Here is an 11,922-nt window from a genome sequence, read left to right as displayed (position 1 = left end):
TATATATATATATATATATATATGTATGTATATATGTATGTATATATATACATGTATGTATGTATATGTGTGTGTGTGTGTGAGTGTCTATAAAACCTACAGTAAAATGACAAAGTTTACAACAAACTAATCAATAATTAACTAATTAATTAATTGATTAGTTAATGATAAAATTGAACCCAGACACACACACACATTGTAGATATTGTACCATTTTTCTCTGACCATTTCAATGATTTCCAAATACACAAGTGGTCATAAGAAAATATAATAGTAGCCTAAAGCAAGAGATGCACCAGGATCTAAAATGCAATTCACTTCAGAGAGAGGGGGAGAAGGAAGGAGGGAGAGAGATAGATTAGCATCATGAGCTGGTTAGTGTGACAGAGTTGCCTCTTAGAAATTATTATCATATTAAAACATCATCTGCAGACATTAATCATTTCGAATATGCTTTGCCACCTTGAGTTGGGTTGAGACAATTTAGAGGCTGGAGATTTGGCATGGCTCACTGAACATTCAGCCTGTATTGGCAACACACTTATTTACCAGCTGATGAGAGGAAACGAGTAGTTCGGAGTATTGGAAATCAAAGCCTTTCAGTTATAATGTGCTATAGATTTGTGGAGGGAACATGTGGAAGGGGTAGGCCCAGGAAAATATGAGATGAAGAAGTGAGAAAAGATCTTCAGATGTTGAGCATCACAGATGAGACTCTTGGCAGTTTGCTGTGCTTGAGAAGACACATCAAAATAAGTAAAACTGTCCTGGCATACAGCCACGGGCCCTGCAGCCATCTCCAGTTGAGCGTTCCTAATCTAGCAGGCTTGTGGGTGCTGGTTGGTATTAGGAAGGGCAGCCAGCTGTAGAAACCATGCTAAAACAGACAGGGAGCCTGGGCAGCTCCTGTCAAACCATCCAACCCATGCCAGCATGGAAAACAGACATTACACAATGATGATGATGATCTATCTACATACACACACATGTATACTGCCATTTATATTTTAGATAAACATCATTGTCAAAAGATCAGAAAATGTTCACTGGCTTAAAGGTTCCCATTATAATGGTAAATCCTATCCATTTGTGAGGACGATGCTTATTGAACAACCTAGGTTTATACCTGGTGTCTGCTGTACAAATGTTAAAGCAACCAAAACGATCAAGTCTCCTTTGGCTCCGTGATGTTCTAATTCTACAATTAGGTTTGTGATGATTCATTTAGCGTAACATATCACCAGTGTTTAATACTGAAATTTTATTGGAAGTAATATTAAAAATACATTTTCAACAATATACTTTAACACAATTGTAACGAAACTGTATATATATATATATATGTAAGTATTTGTATGTAAATAGAAAACAGATGAGCTGATTTTGAAGTAGCATTAATAATAAATTTTTAATAATAAAAAAAAATATATCTCTAGACCTGTTTACTCTGAAAAGTAAAAAAATAAAAACGTAAATAAATTAGAGTGTCACGTTAGTTAATATGGAATCTTTGTTTATATACAAAAATTAATACATTCCTTAAACAACATTCCAAAAACATTAAATAAATACAAAAAAGTGGTGGAAGAATTTACAAGTTTTATGAGAAACTGTTTTCATGAAAGCTAAATCACACTTTCTTTCCTTTTCTTGGTCTGCCAGTGCCCCCCCTGTGTGGTTTCCTCTTAGATTGTTTATCTTTACTCAGAGCAAACGTTATACACTGGTTATCAAGATATTCCAACAGTTTATTAGCAGGACATTTTATATTGGACTCTTCAAGAGTTTTCTTCAAAACATCAAAATCAAGAGGTTCATACATAAGTACTTTTCTATAGAAGTCAGGATTAGTCTGGATAAAATCATTTACTTTACTAAAAAGTATTTCTCCATTCGTCTGTTGACTACTCGTTACTTCTTCTGTCTCGTTAGCAATATAATTTTCTTCATATATCACCACTCCATCATTTTCAAAACTTGAAATATTTATAGGAGATATACTCTCAGCTGATTCTTTATCTGTCTGAGGATTCTTGGGTTCTGGAGAGCTTATTTGGAATCTGTTTGTCTCAGAAATTTCATTATTTGTGTCCATACTTGTGTCTTGTTCGCTATCGCTTTTATACTGATGAGTTCTGATAAAGATGTCTTTAAGAACTTTGATCATATTTTTCTTAGGTCTTGCTTTGCACCCGTATTTCTTCATCTCTTTTTTTAGGCCTGGTGTGGACATTTTATCATAATCTGGCATTGGAGTAAAGGGCGATAGAATACTTTGCTCTTTTTCACCACAGTTTGTTTGATGGTTAACATTTGCTGGAGTTTCAAATTTAGCATTAGGATTAGGTTTCAGATCAATATTTTCAAATGAATCAGATAAAGAACAATTTAATTCAGATCCCAGACAGGACATCTGTTTTACATCTTCTATAATACTTGTGTAAGAACAATCATGTGATGAAGAGTGAGCAAGATTTTGTTCAGCTACAGGAGATAAATCTAGTTTATCTTTACTGGAGTCCAAATTGACTCTGGAATGTGAAGGTATTGGGGAGAATGCTACCAGAGAATCATCACAAAAGTGTTCCCAGACGTCATTGGTGGCATTATGATTTAACTGAAGGTTTTCATTGTTTGTAATTTTTTTATCAGAAGCTGATGGTTCAGTAAACGATTTCACAAGGCAGTCAGAAGTTCCAGTATCCACAGTTTTGTTTCCTGCTGAACTGCAAATCGAGGATTTTGCTGTAATCTTTTTGAATACAAATTTCTTCTTCGGTTTTTCAGATGTTTCCATTTGGTATTCTTTGGCGGAACAGAAATCATTTGAGACATTTGGGGAAAGTTTCTTTAAATCTGCTCTTTCTTCTTCATTTGTAACATCATCGTCAAACTGTTTAGTTTTCCCGTCTTCATAATTATATAAATCATCAGAAATGTTATTAAAAGATGAATTTAAAGAACATTTCTCTGATAATTCCTCCACCTTTGCCATTGTTTCTAAATTACTACTTGCCTCTGTGTTAAGTTTTTCCTTAACTGTTTTTCTTTTCTGTGGTGAGCAAGATTTTCTACTTCGTTTATCTTTGTTCAAAATAAATGTTATACACTGATTCTCAAGATATTCAAGTAGCTTCTTATTTGAACATTTTATTTTAGATTCTCCAAGCCTTTTCTTCAAAACATCAAAATCAAGTGGCTCATACTCGAGTATTTTTTTATACAAGTCAGGATTATCCTGGATAAAACTATTTAATACACTAAAGTGGGCTTTTCCATAAGTTGTTTCATTCATATCATCAGCAGTAAAACTTTCTTCATATATTTCTCTATCATTTTCATAATTTGAATTCTTTTCAGGAGATGCACTTTCAATGGATTCCCTATTTGACTCAGTATCATTAGGTTGTTTGGGGCTTATTTGCAGATTATTTATCTCAGAAATGTCACTATATGTCTCCTTACTTATATCAAGATCACTCTCATTTTTATACTGATGTGTATTTTCATAGCTGTCATTAACAACTATAGTAATACTTGTTTCAGAATTTACTGTGTACACTTTATTGCTGCCATTGTCATTACATAAATTAACAGACGAATTTAATGAGTTGATTGGTGAAAACGGCTCCTCTTTGCTTGTTTCTAACTTTGAATTGTCTGAATTTAAAATTGGAGAACTTCTATTATATAAAGTCAAATGACTGTTCTCTTCCGTTTCAAGTTCTTTCTTAGTTTTCTTCCTATTTAATGGTGAAGAAGACAGAGAACTTTGTTTCCTTTTTCTATTTTGGTTTTGAGAAAACGTCTCTGGTTGATCTTCATTCAGGTTTTTATTTATGTCCTTCACTTCTTGTGTTTTCGGAAAAACTGGAGCAGAAGAATTTAGAAAACAAAATTTCTCTCCTAAATTACAATTAGTCTCTGTAGAAAGAGACAGAGGAACAGTAAGTTCTTTGTTTGATCCATCATTAGATGCCAAAGACTGAGATGTATAAATAATTCTACAAACTGGATCATCTGCAACAGTATTATCTACATTTGGACTATTATTTATTTCGTCACTGTCTTTAATTAAGAAGACATTTTCATGACTAGAAAAGTTATAGTTTGAAATGTCTGGTTTATTTTCTTTGTGGCAAGGAGATATATTTTCCACTATTTGATGAGATGATGTGAACTCTTGTTGGTTATCAAAACTATTCTGGATACTGGTTTTGTTGTTTTCTACAGTTTCTAGCTCATGATCACTAAATAATTCTTTGGACATATTCGACAGATCATCACTTAAACTTAATACGTTTTCCCTGTTGTAATGAATGTTGTCCTTTTCAGGTGTTGTGATATCATCACAATAAGATTTAGTCTCAAGAGAATTGTTAAAAGATTCATCCTCAAAAGGAATTGGAGAAAAATCTTTAATTAACTCAGCATTATCTAATTGGCATTGCTCTTTATTCTCAGAATTATTATTGCTGTTATCAGTTAAATTAGTAGAAACAGGCAAAGTGGATGTGAATGACGGGAGCACATTTTTATTTAACTCAAAACCTTTATCAGTCTCTGGTGAATGAGGTGTATTCTGTGAGGATGTTAAGTCTGATGGAGACTTTTGCAGTGTCATCACAGTATCACAAGGGTTGTCAGTTTTATCAGTGGATAAATGATCAATATTGTAATTAGATTGTGGTTTGTTTGGCTGATTGTCACAGTTTATTTCAGGTAACTGAGCAGATGTTCCAAGTTCAGAAGAGACAGGCACATTTGACAAATAATCCAAATTGCTTCCATTATCACCAGAATATCCATTTAATGAATTTCCCAAAACTTTCGAAGAAGGTGAGATAACATTTGGAGAGGTATTTGTGGAATTTTGAAATTCGGCAGAATCTCTTGTTACAGTAGACTGGTTATCATTCTGAGAATCTTGAGGTTGTTTCTCTATATCTAATATTTTATAATCACAGCTTGGATTTTCTGGACAAATATTTCTGTTTTCAACATCTTCATCTGAGCTTTCAAGTAAATAATCAATCATATCATCAACTGTTTTTAAAGGAGATGGATAAAAACCTGAACTTTGTTGGTTATGATTTACACTGGTTTTTAACATTTTCTCACAGGCATGAAATAATTCAGGCATTTCAAACTCCTGGGAGAGCATCTTTAAGTTGTGTGCTTGAGTTTCATCTATATTTAACTGCCCAGCATAAATATACTTCAGAAACACTATTAACAGATCATGAGATATTTCGCTCAGATGAACAATGGGTGTCTCAAGATGAGTAGAGATTCTGTTTAAAATATTGGGACATCTGATTTGAAGAATTATTTTATGCCCAAAAATTTTAGTTCCATCAGCTGTCATAAACTGAACATCACTAAAACTAGAGTTGTTGACTAATTGACAGAAGTCTGAACTTAAAGATGTTAGTAAACCTGTTGAACACTCTTCATTCATTTCTTTTTGAACATTTGGTGACTCATCTTCGACAGGTGTGTGCATAGAATCATTAGCAGGTTCATTGTCACCTGCCAGCTCAGCTAAGATGAGAGCAGTTTGGCTTGGTGCTACTGGTTGCTGATCATTTTCTTTATCAGCAGAATCAGTTGTATTTTGATTAATAACACTTTCAGTGTTTCTCGATAAACATTTCAATCGATTTTCTACACTTACAACATCCATTTCAATGGGGGGCATCAATGAATTCACATAGAATGGAAGTTTTGAAGAATCTGCCTGAGTTAGTGAAGATTTTAACCATAGATTGGTAGGTTCTGTTGGAGCTAAGGAACTATGTTTATGTCGTTTACTTAAGGAAACATTTTCAAAATTTTCGTTCATAATATTAGCAACTTTTTCTGCATTGCATTCTTGGCGCTCTTCATCTGATAATCTAACTAACAATGGAAGTTGTTTGTTTTTCTGATTTTTTAACTCTTTCAAAACTTCTTTTTTTATATTCTGGATACACCGGCTTAATTGTTCTTCCTGTTTGTTTTGTTCTTCTTGAAGAGAATTAGACATGGCTAGCGCTAACTCAAGTTGATCATCAGGAGCTTTTTTAGACTTGGATGTTTTTCTATTCTTTGACTGCCTTTTGTTTGTGGTCAATCTGCTGGGTTCACCATGGACATTAGTAACAATATGCTGTCCAGGTGCAATAAATTTATCCCTTCCACAGCTTTTGAAATGCAGCTCTCTTAAAGAAAAAGACTTAAATTGCAGCCCACACATAGGACAAATGACTACGGATTCTGTTACAGTGTCAGGGGGAGCTTTTGTATTTTCTGTTTGGTCAATACATGTGTTGATATGCTGAGTTCTGTGTAATGAATTCAAGCAGGTCAAATCTGTTTTACATATACAACACATAATTTTGTCAGATTCTAGAGAGTCATTAGTTGTCAAGGCATTTTCATTCAGTTCTTCATGCAACTTTTGGGCTAATATTTCATCTTGGGATATTTGGCTGTGTTTTGTTTTATTGTCAAATGGCTTGTGGCTGGATGACTGAAATTGTTCCTTAAGACATTGTAGTACATGCTCTTCAAATAATAGAAGGGGAAAATCATCTTCGCATGCAGGACAAATCTTCATTTGTACTTCAGTAAAATCATTGTCTAATTCCAGTTTATTTTGTTGATGGTCAAATCCTGTTTCTGTGGAAGCAATTGGAGATGTAATAGCATAAACAAGGGGAGATGTAGCTGTAGAAAAGTGTGAATCTGCTTCGGTGGGGACATGTGAAGATGTAAGAGAAAAGACATGTGAAGAGGTCCCATTGGAGACATGTAAAGATGGAACATGTGAAGATGCAACAGAGGGTACATGTGAAGACGTAACAGAAGGGATACGGGAAGATGTAACAGAGGGGTCATGTGAAGATGTAACAGAGGGGTCATGTGAAGATGTAACAGAAAGGACATGTGAGGATGTAACAGAGGGGACATGTGAAGATGCTTCAGTGGAGACATGTGAAGATGTAACAGAGGAAACATGAGAAGATGTAACAGAGGGGACATATGAAAATGTAGCAGAGGGGACATTTGAAGATGTTCCAATGGGGACATATAAAGATGTAACAGCAGAGACATATGAAGATGTTTCGGTGGGGACATGTGAAGATGTAACAGAGGAGACATGAGAAGATGTAATAGAAGGGACATGTGAAGATGTAACAGCAGGAACATATTTTCTGGATTCTTTGATATTGAATTTATAACTAATTTTTCTCCTATTTCGTAAGTAAGTCCCACAGCTATTAGATATTTCAGACTGCTCACCTGAAGTGAAAGAAGAGTTTCCTTTTTTCACAATTTCCAAGGGGTCAGAAGGACTTTTGTAGATTGTGAGGCCAGAAAAAGAAGCGTTATTATCTGAACTTTGAACCAATTCAGACAAATTTTGATTTTTTGGCAATCTAGACTTGGGAATTTGTTGATTCAGGGTATTACATAAAGATTTTTCTTCAAGAAACTTCTTATCAAAATCAGGGGTCTTTGATTTAGAATTTACTTTGTTTTTGGTCTCCTTAAGTTGCTTACTTGAAGATTTAACAGATTTGGGCTGAGATAAATGAATTTTTTCAGGTTTCGGAGATGGTGTAACATTTTGCAAATGTGAATCTTCATTTTTGGTTTGGGAAGATTTTCTTGCACGTTTCTTGGAACTTTCTGAATGAGTTACACTTACAGATTCGAGGGAAGTGTTTGTTGATATATTTTGTTTTGTGTTTTTTCTAATTAAAGAATACTCCTTTTTGTGAGGATCGTTAAGTCTCACATAATCAATTTGGTTACGGAGTCTAGATCTGCCTGTACCAATTTTCCTCTCAGGAGTTTTAAAATCAATGGAATCATTAAAATTCACCTCAGGTTTTAAAAACAAACATTCAGTTTGTTTCTCGTTTTCCGTATCTTTACATAATTTTTTGGGGGGAGTTACTTCTTTTGTTTCTTTAGTGATTTTCTTACTTGATTTAGGTGTTCTTCTCACTCCAACCATGGTTAAAATGAAAAGAAATGAAAAAAAGGAGCTGCAAGAAAAAAAAAAAAAAATGAATAAAAGCAAGATGTCATTAAAATTTTTTAAATAAGGGAAAAAGAAATTCAGAAAAAAAAAAAAACTGAACAAAAAACTACATATTCATAAATTTAAACAAACTTACATTTGTTTTTTTTTTATAAGCGTCGAAATGTGTATTGTAAGATACAAATAAAGACGATAATTTACTTTCAAATGCAAACTTGCTGTTAGAACAGCAGAAATATTGGGTAAATTACTCTTTATAAATGGAAAAATTTGTCAACAAACAGCCATGAGACTCAAATCCACATCCCTCAATGACTGGCTGAGTGCTATATCATTAAGCTAAACTGCCTCCGAACAAATTAATCTGCAAATTTAGATGCTATAAAGCTAAAAGCACAACTACGTGTTTATATACATATATAAACAAACTAACATTTTTTCTTTTTATAAGCATCAAAACGTGTGTAAGATACAAATAAAATGATAATTTATTTTCGAACGCAGAAATGCCACAAGGAACAGCAGAAATATTGGGTAAATTGCATTTAAAAAGCAAAAAAGTTTATCAACAAACAGTAACTTTCCCAATACTTTTGCTGTTCTAATGGCATTTCTGGTTTGATTTCTTTATTACACAAATATCACATTAGAATTTTGCAATTCAACATGGAGTGTCCAAAAGAATATGCGCCTGGAGGGCAGTCTTTCTGCTAATATTCTATAATGGCATTGAATGGTAGGTGTGATAGGCTGGATCTGGCTGGTTAGAACATAAAATGGGTGGCATATTAGGGCCAGATATGGCTGGGTTAAATGCTAAAGGCTTAAATCAGTGGCGTCAGTGTCACAGAGGAAAGTTAACGAGAGTTTGTAAGAATAATTACTTAAAGAGAGTAGATCTATTAAATCATTTGAATTCACCTTTTGACCTGGATAACATCTCCTATTCACAGGGCTACTTCCATTTTCATAAGACACTGGAAACAAAGAAGCACCACAAACTTCTGAGTTTCATATTGTCTGAAGTGAAGCTGTTCTGAATGCTAATTCTTCATTTTGTTTATACGTAATCCTTATGTTAGCATGCATGACTTACTTTTTAGTTTCTTGGTATTAATTGATTCAATAATAATTTTTTTTTATATAAATTTTTGCATGAAGTATGAAATAGTTTTAGAATCAACTGGATGTTTGTGTTTACGTTGAGGTCTAGTGGTACTTTCTTTACTTGAACAGATTTTCAGAACAATGCTTAAAAAGAAAAAGACCTTTGTTGCAGAGATAAAACATTATTTTATCTCTTCATTCTGGAAGTTTTACATTTGAAATGATCTTTACCTAATGCTGTCATTATTCATACATCATCCACTAATCCTTCCTCTTGAGAAATTTCAAGATTTCTGAAAATGAAGAGTTTCCCTTTTTTACTATATACCTGGATCTTGTTGTGCTGTGTACATACTGTATGAAATAACAATATCTTACATCATTATCATCATCATTTTAGTATCCACTCTTCCATACTTGCAAAGGTTGGACAGTATTTGTTGAACCAGTTTCTACGACTGGATGCCTTTCCTGTCACCAACCTTCACCTGTTTCCAAGTACTTTCGATAAATTCATATTCTAGAGTTCCTTCTTTTGAGCATACTGCAATAGCTTCTTTAATCAAAGCTCTGCAATTAATTTTAATTTCCTAACACTGCTTTGTTCTCTGCTCTAGTGTCATCTTGCAATAATCTCAAAAGATTTTTGAAATTGCTTTGTTTTGCTTTTTAATACGATTTTGTCCCAAACAAGGCTTGAGGCCACTGTAAGAGGGAAAAGAAGAGGCCTACAAATTCAAAAGAAAGCTCAAAGAACAGAATATCAACAGTGTCATGTGACAATCTGCTCAGGCTGCCTACTGGACCCTAGCAGCGGGAAATTTAGACAGTGTCACGTGACAACTTGCTGGGCAGCCTGCTGGAGCGTAGCAGCAGGTATAAAAAGGGGAATAGAAGGTTCATTAGAGCAATGACCATGAAAATACTTATGGAAAAGACACAACAAAGATACATTTCGATGATTAGCCAAAAACTCCAACCACCAAGTAGAAAGAAGAGGACCCATGTTAACATCTTGATCCCGAATTTTATCAAGAATGTAGACACCCAGAAGAGGTTGTTTGCTGTTTGGGTTTGTCATAATGTGTAGGATGACAACGTAAAAGCAGATGCAAATAAAATATATTTATTTTTATGCGTCTAATCATTATTTGGGTTGAAAACATTGAGAGAACGGCCTTAGACAAATGATAAGAAATCTTGAATGTTTCTGTGAAATTTATGCACGTGGTTATCGTATGAACTGAAAATCCTGTATATAAAGTGAAACAAGGACGAACGGGGTTGCACAATAACCATTTAACCATAAACATCATTAGTCACTTTTCTCTAATGAATTTATTGTTTGTAAAAACATTCCTAACGGACATAACCTTACATTCAGAATAAAAGGAGTTAACTTACAATTGAATGAAATCCTTGGTAGTTTTTTTTTGTTTTTGTTTTGTTTAATTTGTTTTTAGATATCACATTCGATAAAAGCAACTGTCGGTGGCCAGAAATCGCTAATTCCTGAACATGACGATTACTTAAATTGTACTGATTGTATTGAAGTACAATTACTTAGAATGTTAATAACGATAAGGAAATGCATACGTCAAAGAAGGAGTTTTCCTCTTGATCTCTGTTTGTGATAGGAATATACTGGTCTGTTATTCTTTCTGATATCAATATACTGGTACATTATGCTTGCTATTCGGATCTAGATAAGATCTTCAGTTGAGATATGTTTTTAAAAAAAGATGATATTAATAAAAAAACATAATCGGAGGAAATTAAAAAATACATTAAACTTCCCGGTTTTTGTTTGTTTTGAACGATTATTACGCATGCGTGTTTACACGGTGAATCTTAAAATAGTTTCAGCATAAAAAATAGTCCACTTCAGGCAAGTCGATAGGTAAAAGCAGCGAAGTGAGATAATGATTCTCTGCAATTGACACATTGCAAATCATAGACTTAGTATAAAATCTAGCGACTTCTGATTATAACTGTAATTGATATCAATTTTTCCTGCGGCTGCGGGGGAATTGTTTTAGCAAGATACCGTACTGCGGCCAGCTTGTTTGGGGATATTTTTAGATATAATCAAATACGTTGCAACTGTTGTGCATTTTGAGTGTGTTGCATCTACAAAATAATTCTGCTACTAAACAAAATGAAACGTTATTATTAAGATCTAATACAATGCTTCCCGTATTTTTTCGCAAGTCACCCATCCCCAACATACACACAGCTAAAACACTTGAATGCTCCTCGAAATTTTGCCCTTACGCTATAATGAAAGAGAGTGGCTGTATAATTGAATTTAATATGGATGTAAGAAGTTTTATTATTTTAGTTATCAAGCTAGATTTTTATTTAACTGAATAAAACAGAAATAATTATGATTACATGTAAATATGATTAATAAGAATAGAAATATCACACAGACTGCAGTTTCGTTTCCTTATATTTGCAAATTCAGATTAGTCGTCTTATCATAAATATCACCAAAATAAGTCACAACTCCACAAATAAAACCCATATCTTACTTGTTGATCATTATGCATGTACACAAAATAGGAAAACTTTCCCAGATGCAGGAGTGGCTGTGTGGTAAGTACCTTGCTTACCAACCACATGGTCCTGGATTCATTCCCACTGCGTGGCACATTGGGCAAGTCTCTTCTGCTATAGCCTCGGGCCGACTGAAAGAAGCCCATCGTATATATGTATATGTATATATATGTATATGTATATATATGTTTGTGTCTGTGTTTGTCTCCCCAACATCACTT

General features: G+C 33.8%; 1 protein-coding gene across 1 annotated transcript; it reads right to left on the bottom strand.

Annotated features, from left to right (window-relative positions):
• Nucleotides 1–1,496: 1,496 nt before the first annotated feature.
• Nucleotides 1,497–11,258, bottom strand: LOC106874885 (uncharacterized). Its single transcript, XM_014922794.2, has 2 exons — nucleotides 10,547–11,258; nucleotides 1,497–8,039 (listed from the first exon to the last, which is right to left on the bottom strand). The coding sequence occupies exon 2, from the start codon at nucleotides 8,006–8,008 to the stop codon at nucleotides 1,631–1,633; it is 6,378 nt and encodes a 2,125-aa protein (XP_014778280.1). The 5' UTR covers nucleotides 8,009–8,039; nucleotides 10,547–11,258; the 3' UTR covers nucleotides 1,497–1,630.
• Between the last annotated feature and the right edge of the window lie 664 nt (nucleotides 11,259–11,922).

The sequence above is a fragment of the Octopus bimaculoides genome, chromosome 11, assembly GCF_001194135.2.
Source record: "Octopus bimaculoides isolate UCB-OBI-ISO-001 chromosome 11, ASM119413v2, whole genome shotgun sequence".
NCBI classification, from domain to species: Eukaryota; Metazoa; Mollusca; class Cephalopoda; order Octopoda; family Octopodidae; genus Octopus; species Octopus bimaculoides.
The sequence above is the reverse complement of the archived record's forward strand: the minus strand, read 5'-3'. Positions and strand labels throughout refer to the sequence as shown.